This window comes from Anomaloglossus baeobatrachus, chromosome 9 (genome assembly GCF_048569485.1).
Source record: "Anomaloglossus baeobatrachus isolate aAnoBae1 chromosome 9, aAnoBae1.hap1, whole genome shotgun sequence".
Taxonomy (NCBI): Eukaryota; Metazoa; Chordata; class Amphibia; order Anura; family Aromobatidae; genus Anomaloglossus; species Anomaloglossus baeobatrachus.
Window position 1 is genome coordinate 178,489,462 of NC_134361.1, and position 19,214 is coordinate 178,508,675.

The following is a 19,214-nucleotide window of genomic DNA, read 5'->3' on the forward strand; positions in this document are numbered from 1 at the left end:
GGTCTTCCAGTATCAGATTAGTCCTCCAGCATCAGATTGGTCCTCCAGCATCAGATTGGTCCTCCAGCATCAGATTGGTCTTCCAGTATCAGATTAGTCCTCCAGCATCAGATTAGTCCTCCAGCATCAGATTGGTCCTCCAGCATCAGATTGGTCCTCCAGCATCAGATTGGTCTTCCAGTATCAGATTAGTCCTCCAGCATCAGATTAGTCCTCCAGCATCAGATTGGTCCTCCAGCATCAGATTGGTCCTCCAGCATCAGATTGATCCTCCAGCATCAGATTGGTCCTCCAGTATCAGATTGGTCCTCCAGTATCAGATTGGTCCTCCAGCATCAGATTGGTCCTCCAGTATCAGATTGGTCCTCCAGTATCAGATTGATCCTCCAGTATCAGATTGATCCTCCAGCATCAGATTGGTCCTCCAGTATCAGATTGGTCCTCCATAGTGGATCCTCCGGGCCTTCTAATAAGGGGCTGTGAATACAGGGCCCTCTTGCCGGTGTATTGGATGTGGGGACTTTACCTCAGGGGAGAAGGGCACATGAAGGACTCTTCATAGTTGCACGTTCCCTCCTCTGGTCCCGGGCCGTTCTCCGTCCACCGTCCGCTGCCGCCGCACCTCGCAGTTCCCGGTTTGTGAGACTCCTATGACAGCGACCACGGCACCGGCGCATCTCTACTCAATCCGGCGCTTCTGATTGGCCGTTGCCAGGAGACTTAGCCTTAAATGGGCAGGGGGCGGAACCCAATGGACCGCTGTACTCATTGGCGATTGGCTGTTGCCGGGAGACATAATGTTAAGAGGGCGTGTAATAAATGGACGGGAGCGGCGCCAGAGAGGTGGCTGCTAGAAGCAGAGAGTTAAAGGGGCGATCGCGGAGTGGGATGCGGGAGACGCGGCTCGGCCGCTGCTGGGACACTTGGAGTTAACGGCGCCGCCTGTCTGGTGTCCGTCCGCGGACCGCAGCACGATGCCCTCCGCGCTGTGCCTGGGCCTCCTGGCTGTGCTGCCCTGCATTGCCCGCTCGTCCTCCCCGCAGGGATGCCTGGTGAAGACCGTCACCGTGTCCACGTTACCGGCGCTCCGGGAGCGGGAGCTGAGCTGGAGCGGCGCCGCCGTGTCCTCAGTGCAGCCCGGACCCGGGGATTCCCGACTTCCCCTGCACGTCCACAGCGAGGCGCCTGGGAGCGTGTCCGTGAGGGACGACCTGCACAACACCGAGCCGCCCTACTTCACCCTGGGTGAGGCTGTCTGACTGGCCGGCTCCGCGCGGTGTGCCGGCATGTGTGTGTGTGATGCCGGCCAAGGGCGAGCGGGAGCCGCGGGGAGTGTGAAGGACGGAGCGGCGGGGAACCGGCAACTTACAGCCGAGTGCGGGACTGATAGGGGTGTACTGCATGCTACAGGGGCAGGTGTGACGGCAAGTCACCATCATCATCATCTATATCATCATTTCTCATCATCATCCATATCATCATTTCTCATCATCATCCATATACTCATCATCATCATCTATATAATCATCATCATCCATATACTCATCATCATCTATATACTCATCATCATCCATATACTCATCATCATCTATATACTCATCATCATCCATATACTCATCATCATCTATATAATCATCATCATCTATATACTCATCATCATCCATATACTCATCATCATCTATATAATCATCATCATCCATATACTCATCATCATCCATATACTCATCATCATCTATATACTCATCATCATCCATATACTCATCATCATCTATATACTCATCATCATCCATATACTCATCATCATCTATATACTCATCATCATCTATATACTCATCATCATCATCTATATAATCATCATCATCCATATACTCATCATCATCCATATACTCATCATCATCTATATACTCATCATCATCATCTATATAATCATCATCATCCATATCATCATTCTCATCATCCATATACTCAACATCATCTATATACTCATCATCATCCATATACTCATCATCATCCATATACTCATCATCATCTATATACTCATCATCATCCATATACTCATCATCATCTATATAATCATCATCATCTATATACTCATCATCATCCATATACTCATCATCATCTATATAATCATCATCATCCATATACTCATCATCATCCATATACTCATCATCATCTATATACTCATCATCATCCATATACTCATCATCATCTATATACTCATCATCATCCATATACTCATCATCATCTATATACTCATCATCATCTATATACTCATCATCATCATCTATATAATCATCATCATCCATATACTCATCATCATCCATATACTCATCATCATCTATATACTCATCATCATCATCTATATAATCATCATCATCCATATCATCATCATTCTCATCATCCATATACTCAACATCATCTATATACTCATCATCATCCATATACTCATCATCATCATCCATATACTCATCATCATCTATATAATCATCATCATTCATATCATCATCATCATCCATATACTCATCATCATCCATATACTCATCATCTATATACTCATCATCATCCATATACTCATCATCATCTATATACTCATCATCATCTATGTACTCATCATCATCTATATACTCATCATCATCCATATACTCATCATCATCTATATACTCATCATCATCTATGTACTCATCATCATCTATATACTCATCATCCATATACTCATCATCATCCATATACTCATCATCATCCATATACTCATCATCATCATTCTCATATCATCCATATACTCATCATCATCTTTATCATCATCATCATCATCCATGTCACCATCATCATCATCATTCTCATCATACATATACTCATCATCATCTATATACTCATCATCATCTATATACTCATCATCATCCAAATACTCATCATCTATATACTCATCATCATCTATATACTCATAATCATCTATATACTCATCATCCATATACTCATCATCATCTATATACTCATCATCATCTATATACTCATCATCATCTATATACTCATCATCCATATACTCATCATCCATATACTCATCATCATCCATATACTCATCATTCTAATCATCATCCATATAATCATCATCCTTACCATTTTCATCTTTATCATCATCCATATAATCATAACTATCATCACCCCTATCATCCATATATTCATCTTCATCCTTATCATCATCTTCATTCTCATCCTTATCATCATCCTCATTATCCTTATCATCATCCTCCTCATCATCATCATAATCGTCCACATCACCTTCCTCATCAACCTCCTTCTCATCATAATCATCCTCCTCATTCTGCTCATCACCCTCCTCATGTCTTGTACTTTCTTGCTCTCCGATGTGTTGTATATATAAAGTTGTGCCATCTTCTACTATTCTCAGTTCTGTAAGTTCTCGGCCTCTGCTTGCAGTCAGTGAATGGCACCTCTTATGATTGCGTCTCAGGGGCCGGCGGTCAGTCGTGGTCCTGTGATCACAGAGGTGGACTCCGCGCCCGGGACAGGTTGTGGCCCTGTGGTGATGTCTGCGCGGTCAGACCCCTCTGATCCTCTTCTCGGCCCCAGCTGTCGGGCGCTGACTGTCCGGTGTGAACTTTATACTGGTGCGATGTCGCCTCATGTAACTGGTCATGGTTATCAACCCGATGAGGAACACCCCTGAGGGTCTCCAAAATTATCGATGGTGGCAGCGGTGCTGATCCAGAGCTGGTCATTTCATCCTCCTCTGTGTAAGGAAAGTCCCCCGGACCCCTCATTCTCAGGATTGGGGCGGTCCGCCGGCGATCACTATTATTTTTATATGGTTTTTATTTAGTCTAATTTTTATGTATTTTTTTTACAAAGGGGCGTGGCTTACAAGGTAATAATGCAGCAGCCTAATGACACGCCCCCGAGGAGCCTGTGAGCCACACCCCCTTGTAAAGATAACAATTATCACTAACTAAAAAGGCCCATAAAGCCCTATTCTCAGGATCAATGGTGGTCTTGATAGTCATTTTCTATGGGATTATCAGAGGTCCCATGGAGAATGAATATGTAATGCGCATGCGAAGCTCCTGCACCTCCAGTAGAAAGTTCAGATCCCTATTCTCAGGATCGATGGTGGTCTTAATGTAATTTTTTATCTCAATGTCGGACGTCCCACAGACAATTAATAGATCTGTGGCATACATGCGAAGCTCCCACACCTCCAGTAGAGCATTCAAAGCCCTATTCTCATAATCAATAGTGGTCTTGATATCATTTTCTACTGGACTGGTGGAGGTCCCATAGAGAATGAATAGATCTTTAGCGCACATGTGAAGGTCCTGCACCTTCAGTGGAGCATTCAGAGCCCTATTCTCAGGATTGATGGTGGTTTTTATGTAATTTTCTACGAGACTGTCAAAAATCTCATAGAGAATGAATAGGTCTGTAGCGTGCATGCAAAGCTCCTGCAGCTCCAGCATTCAGAGCCCTATTCTCAGGTTCAATGGTGGTCTTGAGGTCATTTTCTATGGGACAGTCGGAAGTCCCATAGACAATTAATAGATCTGTGGCGGCATACATGGGAAGCTCCTGCACCTTCAGTAAAGCATTCGGAACCCTATTCTCAGGATCGATGGTAGATGTCATTTTCTATGGGACTGTCGGAGGTCCAATAGAGAATGAATAGATCTGTAGCATACATGTGAAGCTCCTGTACCTTCAGTGGACTATTCAGGGCCCTATTCTCAAGATTGATGGTGGTCTTGATGTAATTTTCTACGGGACTGTCGGTGGTCCCTTAGAGAATGAATAGCGCTGTAGCATACATGTGAAGCTCCTGTACCTTCAGTGGACCATTCAGGGCCCTATTGTCAGGATTGATGGTGGTCTTGATGTCATTTTCTATGGGACTGTTGGAGGTCAAATAGAGAATGAATAGATCTGTAGCATACATGTGAAGCTCCAGTACCTTCAGTGGACCATTCAGGGCCCTATTGTCAGGATTGATGGTGGTCTTGATGTCATTTTCTATGGGACTGTTGGAGGTCCAATAGAGAATGAATAGATCTGTAGCATACATGTGAAGCTCCAGTACCTTCAGTGGACCATTCAGGGCCCTATTGTCAGGATTGATAGTGGTCTTGAAGTCATTTTCTATGGAACTGAGAAAAGTCCCATAGAGAATGAATAGATCTGTAGTGCGAATGCGAAGCTCCTGCACCTCCAGTAGAGCATTCAGAGCCCTATTCTCAGGATAGATGGTGGTCTTGATGGCCAGACCTCCCACTGATAGACAAGTTTTCACATTTCCTGTAAATTTGTCAGCAGAATTCTTCCGTCCCATAGAGCATGAATAGATCTGTAGCATGCATGCGAAGCTCCTGCACTTCCAGTGAGGCATTCAGAACACTATTCTCAGGATCAATGGTGGTTTTGATGGTCAGACCCCCACACTGATCCACAAGGTTTCAACAAGAAACTCTTTAAAGGGGTTGTCTGACTTAGGGGACAATTTTATTTTATTTTTTGTTACATGCATGTATTTGGGTCTAAAAATAATTTTTACAATTGGGTTTCATTAAAAATGTTGCACCGTTTGCCTTCTACAGCCTCTGTTTAGCGCTGTCTATTGCTGGCTGCAGAATGAGTTAACTGAGAATCTATCAGCGAGCTCATTCTGACTGTCCGACTGGAGAATTTTTAACTCTTTTATGTCTTTTTTGAGCTGCTCCATCTTTGTTTAGAGCTATCTATTCCTGGTGGCAGAATGAGTTAACTGAGAATCTATCAGTGAGCTCATTCTGACTGTCCAACTGAAGAATTTTTAACTCTTTTATATCTTTTTTGAACTGCTAAGCCACTGTTTAGCGCTATCTATTCCTGGCGGCAGAATGAGTTAACTGAGAATCTATCAGTGAGCTCGTTTCGACGGTCCAACTGGAGAATTTTTAACTCTTTTATGTCTTTTTTGAGCTGCTCCATCTCTGTTTAGCGCTATCTATTCCTGGCGGCAGAATGAGTTAACTGAGAATCTATCAGCGAGCTCATTCTGACTGTCCAACTGGAGAATTTTTAACTCTTTTATATCTTTTTTGAACTGCTCAGCCACTGTTTAGCGCTATCTATTCCTGGCGGAAGAATGAGTTAACTGAGAATCTATCAGCGAGCTCATTCCAACAGTCCAACTGGAGAATTTTTAACTCTTTTATGTCTTTTGTGACCTCCTTTCGGCTGATTTATGACCACAGACCACATCAAAGTTGCTGTGCAGAGAAAAACAGTGATTGTGAAACCAAATGGTGCAAATTTTTTAATGAAAACCAATTGCAAAAATGATTTTTAACCGAAAAAGTTAGAATAAAAGTAGACAACCCCTTTAATAAGATATAAATTTGCCGTATATGTCCGAATGGAGAAAATCCTAAAATTGTGGGTGCCTCGTCCTCATTCTGGAAAAGAGTCGGTAGTTTATTCCCTATCGGATGGGACGTTGACTTAGATGTTTGTTTTTTTCTTTGTCGTAAATCTGATTGGAAAGTGACGGTGCACTTTGCCCAGTTCTCCACCGGACACCACACATCGGTGCTGGTCGGGATTCTTTACAGTAAGAGCAGGGGAACATGTAGAAATAATCCCTTTTCTTGCACACGTTGCGGCACGTTCATCCCTCGTTACTTTTATCGTTCTTTTGTGTTCCTTTTTATCATGTTAATAATACGAGGACATTTCCGACGTCGTCACAAGGTGACGGAAGCAGAAGTTATCGATAATGATGGAGGGTGAAATCGGACTTTGTGTATATTAGTTTTCCATTTTGCCATTAGTATGAAAACTATTAACCCCGGGGTCTCGGAGATTATAATGAAGCTTCGGCTTTAATATTTCCCGACACCCGGTGACCCTGTGCGGCTGCGGTGCCCGCGCTGCAGAATTGATGAGTTCATATATCAAGTTCTTACGCTCGCCGGCCAACGTGTTCTCTCCTTCACACCTGCTTCATTCCACTGAGATCGCCGGTGTTATTACACACCCGTAAATTATTCTTCATCCCCCTTCAGTTTTTCAGTTATCCGAGCGTTAGAGTTTAATACATCAGGGAATATTCCTACATAACATGGATCTGGAGTAATCAATACTGAAGAGCAGGAGACATTGGGTGGAACTGTCATTTCAAGGGTTATTTTTGCCATTTTCGGGTGCTCGGTACTTGTAACTAGTGATGAGCGGCACTACCATGCTCAGGTGCTCGGTATTGTAACTAGTGATGAGCGGCACTACCATGCTCAGGTGCTCGGTACTCGTAACTAGTGATGAGCGGCACTACCATGCTCAGGTGCTCGGTACTCGTAACTAGTGATGAGCGGGTGTCGCGGGCGGAGGAGGGTGACAACGCTGCGCTCTCCCACAGCTCGGGCCCGGCCGCCGCTGCTCTGCGGCTGCTGCTGCTCGGTGGCTCGAGCGATGGGCCGGGTCCCGGGGACTCGAGCGGCGCTCCTCGCCCGTGAGTGAAAGGGGTTGATTGTTGGTGGGGAATTTGGTTAATGTCCATGACGCCACCCACGGTTGTGGTGACTTTAGTGACACCACCACTGCTCTGAACGGGGATCCCGGGAGCGGTGACAGGGAGCAGCAGAGTTGGTGATTCTCCCCTCCGTGGGCAGGGGGTTGATTGTCCCGGGGCCCCAGTGATGGGGTTGGGTATGGTGGACAGGTGGGTTATGGGGCCTGTTGAGGTGCAGGGACGCAGGGGCAGCACTGTGCCGTACGGGACGGAGGTACTCACTCAGCCCAAGGATGATGACACAGTTCTCGGTAAACAAGCGGCTGGTTGGACGGGTCCCTCGGACGGCTGCGGTGCTGATGTTCCCTGCAGTTAGCGGTGACGGTCTCTTCCCTGCACCTAAATACGGTTGTTGGTATCGATGGGTCCCCACCGGTAACCCGCTCCCCGGCTTGGATATGGGCCAGAGGAGCCCCTCTTTGCCCGCAGGCGCTGGCCCTGAGGTACTGGTGCCTTGGCGGTGGCGGTGTCCCTCCCTCACGGTTGGACCTTTGCCTTCAATCGGGACTTTGCTGTTTAGAGACCCAGGAGGTCCTCTTCACTAACGGATTTGGCAAACTGTACGGCGACTCCAAGCCTTGCCGGGATCCTAAAGGCTCCTGCCACTGGTGCTGGCTTCTCTTTGTGTACCGGTCCGGTACCGCCGGGCCACCGCCCGTCCACGGTCCTTTCGGTAACTCCAATTAGCCACTCCTGCAGACGGTCACCGCCGTCTGCCAACCTTGCTGTCTCTGTCCGGGGCACACACCCGGACGCTCTCAGTCAGCTTCTACTTGTTCCTCCACTGCCACTTTCTACTTCACTCCTTCCACTTTCACTACTCAAAGGTAATCTCAACTGTTTACTCCTTCACTTCCCTAGCTTAACTGCCTGGTTTTCCCGCCTCCAGGACTGTGAACTCCTCGGTGGGTGGAGACCAACCACCTGGCTCCACCCCCTGGTGTGATCATCAGCCCCTGGAGGAGGGCAACAAGGGTTTGTGTTCTGACTTCGGTGTTCCTGCAGGGATGTGGGGTGTGTGGTGGTGTCATGACCTGTGACCCCTGGCTTGCCCAGGGCGTCACACGGGCACTACCATGCTCCGGTGCGCTGTACTTGTAACTAGTGATGAGTGAGCACTACCATGCTCAGTGCTCAGTACTCGTAACTAGTGATGAGCGCGCACTACCATGCTCAGGTGCTCGGTACTTGTAACTAGTGATGAGCGCGCACTACCATGCTCAGGTGCTCGGTACTTGTAACTAGTGATGAGCGGCACTACCATGCTCAGGTGCTCAGTACTCGTAACTAGTGATGAGCGCGCACTACCATGCTCAGGTGCTCAGTACTCGTAACAAGTGATGAGTGAGCACTACCATGCTCAGGTGCTCGGTACTTGTAACTAGTGATGAGCGGGCACTACCATGCTCAGGTGCTCGGTACTTGTAACTAGTGATGAGCGGGCACTACCATGCTCAGGTGCTCTGTACTCGTAACTAGTGATGAGCGGGCACTACCATGCTCAGGTGCTCAGTACTCGTAACAAGTGATGAGTGAGCACTACCATGCTCGGGTGCTCTGTACTCGTAACTAGTGATGAGCGGGCACTACCATGCTCGGGTGCTCTGTACTGGTAACTAGTGATGAGCGGGCACTACAATGCTCGGGTGCTCAGTACTCGTAACTAGTGATGAGCGGGCACTACCATGCTCAGGTGCTCGGTACTCGTAACTAGTGATGAGCGAGCACTACCATGCTCAGGTGCTCGGTACTTGTAACTAGTGATGAGCGCGCACTACCATGCTCAGGTGCTCGGTACTTGTAACTAGTGATGAGCGGCACTACCATGCTCAGGTGCTCAGTACTCGTAACTAGTGATGAGCGCGCACTACCATGCTCAGGTGCTCAGTACTCGTAACAAGTGATGAGTGAGCACTACCATGCTCGGGTGCTCTGTACTCGTAACTAGTGATGAGCGGGCACTACCATGCTCAGGTGCTCGGTACTCATAAATAGTGATGAGCGGGCACTACCATGCTCAGGTGCTCGGTACTCGTAACTAATGATGAGCAGGCTCGGTACTAGTACTGAGCCTCTGAGCATGGTAGTGCTCACTTATCACTAGTCGGGTGTAACTTTTTTTAATGACATCGTGCAATAAATAAAGGATATTAATGTTACTTTTTTACATTTTTTATTTATTTATTTATTTATTTATTTATTTATTTATTTTTTACCAGAAAGGAACATTTTATAATTTGTTCCCCTTTACACAACAATTATTTTTAGATTTCAAAAACATTATTTTTATAGAGGTGAGGCCAGAAACATTTCGGATTGGCAGAAGCTTTTTTAATTTATTATTTATTGTTGGTTTTATTTTATTTTTCATTTATTTCACATACTGTGCCCCCCATAAGGTCATAGGAGGCATTTCAATATTTAATTCCTTTTTTATTCCCCTGTAACTGGGGCTTGTATATTATCCCCAGTTACAGGGGAAATTCAGCCTCCTGGCTGCATAGCAGAGCTGATTAGACTTCCTAGGACACAGAAACTCCTGCCTTCTCCTTAAAACCAGTGAACACATGATGTCAATGTCCGGTGGGAATCTCCGTCAGCACTTCCTATTTTGTAAACACAGCACTTGTTCAGCGCTGTGTATACAGCAATCGGGAAGGCAGAAACAGTAATAAATTCTCTCTGCCTTTTCTAGTGGGATTCCGGCTGTGTCTGACAGCTGAATCCCACAACTGCACGATTGTATGTGGCTGCTCTACGACTTTTTAGAACTTCACTGCAGATTAGATTGTGTCTGTCAATGTCTTTATCGTGTACCTAATTATGGGCCATCTTATTAGTAGGGTCATGGTGTGGTCTCAGCACAAAGAGTGGGAGTTCGACTGTGTCTGACAGCCTACTCCCAGTACTGCATGATTGTGTGTGGCTACCCTACAATTAAGTTATTGAATGTCACTGCAGATTAGAATATGGACGCCCAGGTCTTTATTGTATACCTACTTTTGGGTCACCCCATTACTAGCGTCATGGCGTGGTCTCAGTCAGCACTGAGAATGGGAGCCCGGCTGTGTCTGACAGATGACTTCCAGAGTTGCACGATTGTGTGTGGCTGCTCTATGACTCATTTTGAAGATCATCACTGCGGATTAGATTGTGACCACCTGGGTTTTTATCATATACCTACTTTTGGGTCACTCCGTTAGTAGGGCCATGGCGTGGTCCAGCACCTAGAGTGGGTGCCCGGCTGTGTCTGACAGACGACTCCCAGAGTTTCTCAATTGTGTGTGGCTGCACTACAATTCATTATTGAACGTTAATGCAGATTAGAATGTGGATCACCCGGGTCTTTATCATATACCTACTTTTGGGTCACCCCAATATTATTGTCATATTGTCATGGCATGGTCTCAGCACCAAGAGTGGAAGCCCGGCTGTGTCTGACAGACAACTCCCAGAACTGCACGATTGTGTGTGACGGCTCTTCTACTCTTTTTTTAGATCACTACTGCAGATTAAGTCCCCGTCACACACAGAGATAAGTCTTTGGCAATATCTGTGGTTGCAGTGAAATCATGGACATATTGTTCCATTTGTACACAGCCACAAACCTGGCACAGATTGTCCACAATTTCATTGCAACCACAGATCTGCCGCAGATTTATCTCTGTGTGTAAAGTGGCCTTTAGAATGTGGACCGCCCGGGTCTTTATCATATACCTACGTTTGGGCCGTTCTGTTAGTAGGGTCACGGCATGGTCTCTGCACCGAGAGTGGGAGTCTGACTGTGTCTGACAGCCAACTCCCAGAACTTAATGATTGTGTTTGGCTGCTCTACAACTCTTTTTTTAGATCATCACTTTAGATTAGAATGTGGATGACCTGGGTCTTTATTGTATACCTACGTTTGGGCCATTCTGTTAGTAGGTTCATGGCGTGGTCTTAACACCGAGAGTGGGAGTCCGGCTGTGTCTGATAACCTACTTCCAGAACTGATCAATTGTGTGTGGCTGCTCTACAGTTCATTTTTTGAGTGTCACATGTCACTGTAGATTAGGATGTGGACAACCTGGGTCTTTATCGTATAACTATCTTTGGGCCATTCTGTCAGTAGGGTCATGGCGTGGTCTCTGCACCGAGTGTGGGAGTCTGGCTGTGTCTGACAACCTACTCCCAGAACTGAATGATTGTGTTTGGCTGCTCTACAACTCTTTTTTTAGATCATCACTTCAGATTAGAATGTGGACGACCTGGGTCTTTATTGTATACCTACGTTTGGGCCGTTCTGTTAGTAGGGTCATGGCGTGGTCTTAACACCGAGAGTGGGAGTCCGGCTGTGTCTGACAGCCTACTCCCAGAACTGCTCAATTGTGTGTGGCTGCTCTACAGTTCATTTTTTGAGTGTCACATGTCACTGCAGATTAGAATGTGGACCGCCCGGGTCTTTATCATATACCTACTTTTGGTCACCCCATTAGTAGGATCATGGCGTAGTCTCAGCACCGAGAGAGGGATTTATTCACATTAATCTGAGGCTGTAGTGCACCGATAACTTATTGCGACCTTGGATTATACACGCGATTTCTGTTCCATCAGTCGATTCATTTTTGTGATTTTAATGTTTATTCAGTAAACAAGAAACGCTGAAAACAATTTCTATATCTGCGACACAGATGGAACTAAAGACCTAGGAAGAAAGGAATGAAGGAATGTTTTATGTATTTCTGTGAAGCCTCAATCTGCAGCAATATGATGGCTGCACGGCTAATACGCAGTCATTTGCAACGTTTGCTGTCTCCATAAATAATGAATGGGGCGGAGGCCACCACTTTCCTATAAAGGGGGCGTTTCCATTCTCAGGATAGTTGTGACCACCAATGATCAGCAAGGTATCACCTAGTTGATTGACAACACCTTTAATGTACAGTTTATAAAAAACACTAGAAAAAAATATAAAGGAAACTGATGATTTTAGATATTAGAAGTAAACACGAACAGAACTAAAGGATTAAAGGGAATCTGTCAGCAGATTTTTGCTATGTAATCTGACAGCTGCAGATGTAGCAGAGCTCAGAATGCTGAGCTCTATATAACCACACCCCTGATTAGCAGCAAGCTGTAATCACTGGTGGAGTAATGGATATACAAATTAGCTGGACTGCCTGGCCAATGACACCTAGTCCTGCAGTGATGATAATCTCCTGCTGATAAAACACTGATTGTATTGTACAGCCCACATTACTGAAATCAGGCTCTGTGCCTCTTGCAGCACCATCCTTAATGTGAATCTGTCATCAGACTATGTCGCCTCATGTAGGATTAGTATACTATAAGGACAGGTCTGCTGGCTAATCAGAGGAAGATATTCAATGTACGCTATACATTACATCCCCAGCGGGACTTTCCCGATTTGAGGGCTCCCTCCCGCCATCCCACTGTCACAGCTGTTGTCCTAGCTCCTACTCTCAGTGCAGTGAATAAATTAACTCAAGACTCAAGACTAGCAATGCATAAATTAAATTCTCATCTGCTCTGATTTCTCCAGGACAGGGCTAGAACTGATGAACATGTCAACTCCTTGTCCATAGGCAGCAGCTCTACTGGCTCTCTATTGAGCCACTGCCTGTAATGAGAGGTGTAGGAGGTTTTGGTCATCTTGACCTGTATTTCAGGCAGAAGCCACAAGCAAAATATTCAGTTACATAGAGATAAATAGATAGATAGAGGGATAGATAGATAGATAGATAGATAGAGGGATAGATAGATAGATAGATAGATAGATAGATAGAGGGATAGATAGATAGATAGATAGATAGAGGGATAGATAGATAGATAGATAGATAGATAGATAGATAGATAGAGGGATAGATAGATAGATAGATAGATAGATAGAGGGATAGATAGATAGATAGATAGATAGAGGGATAGATAGATAGATAGATAGATAGAGGGATAGATAGAGGGATAGATAGAGGGATAGATAGATAGATAGATAGATAAAGGGATAGATAGATAGATAGATAGATAGATACATAGATAGATGGATAGATAGATAGATAGAGGGATAGATAGATAGATAGATAGATAGATAGATAGATAGATAGAGGGATAGATAGAGGGATAGATAGAGGGATAGATAGATACATAGATAGATGGATAGATACATAGATAGATAGATAGATAGATAGAGGGATAGATAGATAGATAGATAGATAAAGGGATAGATAGAGGGATAGATAGATACATAGATAGATGGATAGATAGATACATAGATAGATGGATAGATACATAGATAGATAGATAGATAGATAGAGGGATAGATAGATACATAGATAGATAGATAGAGGGATAGATACATAGATAGATAGATAGATAGATACATGGATAGATAGATAGATAGATAGATAGATAGAGGGATAGATAGATACATAGATAGATAGATAGATATAGATAGATATAGATAGATAGATAGATAGAGGGATAGAGGGATAGATAGATACATAAATAGATAGATAGATAGATACATGGATAGATAGATAGAGGGATAGATAGATACATAGATAGATACATAGATAGATGGATAGATACATAGATAGATAGATAGATAGATAGATAGATAGATAGATAGATAGATAGATAGATAGATAGATAGAGGGATAGAGGGATAGATAGATACATAAATAGATAGATAGATAGATACATGGATAGATAGATAGAGGGATAGATAGATACATAGATAGATACATAGATAGATGGATAGATACATAGATAGATAGATAGATAGATAGAGGGATAGATAGAGGGATAGAGGGATAGATAGATACATAGATGGATAGATAGATACATAGATAGATAGATAGAGGGATAGATAGATACATATATAGATACATAGATGGATAGATACATAGATAGATAGATAGATACATAGATAGATAGAGGGATAGAGGGATAGATAGATACATAGATAGATACATATAATAATAAATAATAATAAAATAATAATAATACATAGTTAGATGGATAGATACATAGATAGATACATAGATAGATAGATAGAGGGATAGATAGATAGATAGATAGAGGGATAGATACATAGATGGATAGATAGATAGAGGGATAGATAGATGGATGGATAGATAGATAGATAGATAGAGGGATAGATAGATAGATAGATAGATAGATAGAGGGATAGATACATAGATGGATAGATAGATACATAGATGGATAGATAGATACATAGATAGATAGATAGAGGGATAGATACATAGATGGATAGATAGATACATAGATGGATAGATAGATACATAGATAGATAGAGGGATAGATAGATAGAGGGATAGATAGATAGATAGATAGATAGATGGATAGATAGATGGATAGATACATAGATAGATAGATAGATAGATAGATATAGATGGATAGATAGATAGAGAGATGGATAGATAGAGTTATAGATAATAGATGGATAGATGATATATAGATAGAAAAAGGGATGGATCAATAGATAGATAGAAAGATAGATAGATGGATGGATAGATGATATATAAAAGAGGGATAGATAATAGATAGATAGATGAATAATAGATAGATAGATGCTTAGATAGATAGATAGAGGGATACATAAATAGATGGATAGATGATAAATGGATAGATGGATAGAAGGAGGGATAAATAGATAGATATAGATTAAGGGATAAATAGATTATTTTGCTCTTATAAAACTACTATAAAGAAATGAGAAACAAATTACAAAAATATAATTTTTTTTTTTACCCCCTTTGAAAACAAACCAGCAACTTTCAGACACATTACAGCAGCCCTAGCTTCCTAGCTGTGGAGCCACCAGCTTTGATCAACTCAAAGGAAGGATTTTCCATAGATAAACCTGCATTGCAGCCTCTGATTACACAGAACATAGAAATGCCTTCTACAGAGCAGCGTCTCTAGTTCTGTATTCTAGAGCAGAGGTTCCCAACTCCAGTCCTCAAGGCACACCAACAGTGCATGTTTTCAGGATTTCTTTAGCATTGCATGGGTGTTGGATTCAGCACCTGTGCAGGTGATTACATTTTCACCTGTGCAATACTAAGGAAATCCTGAAAACATGCACTGTTGGTGTGCCTTGAGGACTGGAGTTGGGAACCTCTGTTCTAGAGGGAGATTAAAAGATTTTTTTCTTCTAATAATAAAATTACTATAAGTAATACAAAATAAATTAATATAATATTGATTGTGCGTTTTTAAAAAAATAAACATCACAAATCATCAAATAACATGAACAACACAGCGATCAGATTATTTATGGGGATCGTTAAATGGTAAAAACAATGGCGCAATTGATTATTTTTCTCTATCAAAACCCATGAAAAATGTAATAAAAATAATATTAATAAAATAATAATAATATGTAATACAAATGTATTGCTGAGGCCTTGTTCACACGTAGCATAAGAGTTTTGATTTTTTTTTCTGCACCACGCACCTCAATAACAATCTTCTCTGATTATTGTGTGTTTGCTGCGTTTTTTATGCGTTTCCCAGATATTTGATACATATTTGGTGCAGATCTGAATCTGGGTTTTTAATGCTTTTTTAATACTACAGATAAGCTTTGATTCTGTTTAAAAATTAAATAGATTTTTTTCACCTTCATTTTTTTTTCACGCTCCACAAAGACGTCTATATAGAACAATTCCACCAAGCAAAGTGGATGTGATTTCAGGAAAAGACGCTGCTGAAGTCTGCGGTTTTATTTTCTCTAGAGGCTTCTACGTGGAGCTTAAAAAACGAATATAAAAAAACCACAGTTACGTTTTTAAGTTTTTCTGTACTATAAAAACACTTAAAATAAAAAATGGAAAAAATAATGGGGAAAAGGCATAAAAAATGCAGAAAAAATGCAATCAGAGAAGATTATTATTGTATAATTTAGTGCAAATCCTGCAAAAAACACAATTTCTGCAATGTGTGAACACTGTTTCACAGACACAAAAAAGTAACATAAAAACAAAAAAGGGTGCCGGAGTATGAGTTGGTGTACATCCAGCTTGTAAGCGCAGGTTCACACTGGCCATAAGACATACAAAACCTAAAATCAAAACAATATAAACTTATACCCTGCTGTAACTGAATTGAATGAGCAGTCCGGGGCGTCTGCTGAACATCCCTAACTGCCAAATGGGTGTGGTTGGGGGCGTGGCTAGGGGTGTGGTTAAAATTTGCTGCATCATTTGTCCCTCTTTCTATTGAAAAGTTGGGAGGTATGCATTATGAAAAGGTTACAGCTCTAGGGCTTGTCCCTTCCTAATCATGTTTTAAAAAATGCCAAGAAAGTAGTAAGATAATTAAAGGAAATTTGTCAGCAGGTTTGTGTTATGCAATCTAAGTACTGTATATTGTAGGAGCAGAGACCCTGATTCAAGTGATGCAATCCTACTAGTAACTGACAGCAGGGAAGAGTCCAGTGGGCGGTCCTACTGGTGACTGACAGCAGGGATGAGTCCAGTGGGCGGTCCTGCTAGTGACTGAAAGCAGGGAATAGTCCAGTGGGCAGTCCTACTAGTGACTGACAGCAGGGTAGAGTCCAGTGGGCAGTCCTGCTAGTGACTGACAGCAGGGAAGAGTCCAGTGGGAAGTCCTACTAGTGACTGACAGCAGGGTAGAGTCCAGTGGGCGGTCCTGCTAGTGACTGACAGCAGAATAGAGTCCAGTGGGCGGTCCTACTGGTGACTGACAGCAGGGATGAGTCCAGAGAGCAATCCTACTAGTAACTGACAGCAGGGAATAGTCCAGTGGGCAGTCCTACTAGTGACTGACAGCAGGGAAGAGTCCAGTGGGAAGTCCTACTAGTGACTGACAGCAGGGTAGAGTCCAGTGGGCGGTCCTGCTAGTGACTGACACCAGGGAAGAGTCCAGTGGGCAGTCCTACTAGTGACTGACAGCAGGGTAGAGTCCAGTGGGAAGTCCTACTAGTGACTTCAGCAGGGTATAGTCCAGTGGGCGGTCCTGCTGGTGACTGACAGCAGGGATGAGTCCAGTGTGCAGTCCTACTAGTGACTGACAGCAAGGAAGAGTCCAGTGGACGGTCCTGCTAATGAATGACAGCAGGGTAGAGTCCAGTGGGCGACCCTACTAGTGATTCAAAGCTGTCTGTGCATGCAGTCATACTGGGAGGACTGTCAATCACTAGTAGGACCAGCCACTGGAGTCTTCCCTGCTGACAGTCACTAGTAGAACCACCCACTGGACTGGCAGCTGTCAGGAAATTTGATTGATATCTCGCTCTAGACCCCAAGCTGTCAATCAAACTGCTGGGGCATCCCTACAGCCACCATTATGTACTGAGCAGTGACTGAAGCCTTGCCATCCTCTGACTGCAGCCAGCGCCCCCTGAGGGAAATAAAGTTCATTTTCTCCCAGTAGCCGACTTTTAATAAAGTAGCCATACAACATTGGCTGTTTACCTAATATTAACCCTGTATCTGCAGGATAATAGCATTTGGGGACATGACAGGTTCCCTTTAAATTACCACAGCCATCGTAAAAAAAAATTCCCCTTTCTATATGTTTACTTATATGTTCTACTTTATATTAATGCCACTAAACTAATGGGAAAGTAAATCTGTCACCATCAATCTTCTGTGATTAAGAGGACATCAGAATCCTGGGTGGAGCGCATTACTCACTGGTAACAGAAGTGCTTACTTGGTTATTTACCCTCCACTTGTTCTCTGTACATTGTAAACAGCGTCTGGAGAAGAAAAGGAGGGAGGACAGATTTATTCACTCTGCTGGTTCAATAAGAAGAATGGATGCTGGCACTAGTTCTTCTGGAGAGAGGGCTAAATTGCGGTGCTTATTTCCTAGCGCACGGATGACGTGGATTAATTCTCCTCTATAATAGTTTGATTTTTCCTCTGGAGCTATCACAGCCCCCAAAATAAAGAAAAGATTCATTCAGGCTTGGTTTTAAAGAGAACCTGTCATGTTGTGCACGGCGTCCGATCTGTGGTCGGCACGAGAAAAGATGAACAGAATGATATATTCAGTATAACTCGTATTTTATTCATTGAAATCCCTGATGTCTGTATGTATATGAGTCCAGTGGGCGGGGCTACTAGTGACTGACAGCAGGGAAGAATCCAGTGGGCAGTCCTACTAGTGACTGACAGCAGGGAAGAGTCCAGTAGGCGGTCTTACTAGTGACTGACAGCAGGGAAGAGTCCAGTAGGAAGTCCTGCAAGTGACTGACAGCAGGGAAGAGTCCAGTGGGCGGTCCTACTAGTGACTGAGAGCAAGGAAGAGTCCAGTGGGCAGTCCTACTAGTGATTGACAGCAGGAAAAATATCAGTGGGCAGTCCAACCAGTGCTTGACAGCAGGGAAGTGTCCAATAGGTGGTCCTACTACTAACTGACAGCAGGGAAAAGATCATTGAGCAGTCCTACTAGTGACTGACAGCAGGGAAGAGTCTAGTGGGTGGTCCTACTAGTGAGTGACAGCAGAGAAGAGTCCAGTGGATGGTCTTACTAGCGACAGCCAGGAAGAGTCCAGTGGGCGGTCCTACTAGTGACAGCAGGGAAGAGTCCTGTGGGTGGTCCTACTAGTAATAGCAGGGAAGAGTCCAGTGGGTGGTCCTACTAGCGTCAGCCGAGAAAAGTCCAGTGT

The 19,214-nt window shown here is 43.6% G+C and overlaps 1 protein-coding gene across 1 annotated transcript in view; it reads left to right on the forward strand.

The window, feature by feature from the left end:
• The first annotated feature begins 833 nt into the window (after window positions 1-833).
• ASTN2 (astrotactin 2) overlaps window positions 834-19,214 on the forward strand; it is a 935,497-nt gene continuing 917,116 nt past the window's right edge. The window contains exon 1 of the mRNA XM_075324083.1: window positions 834-1,245. Within this exon, the coding sequence (XP_075180198.1) occupies window positions 975-1,245 (271 nt within the window). The 5' untranslated portion in view covers window positions 834-974. The remainder of the gene's footprint in view (window positions 1,246-19,214) is intronic.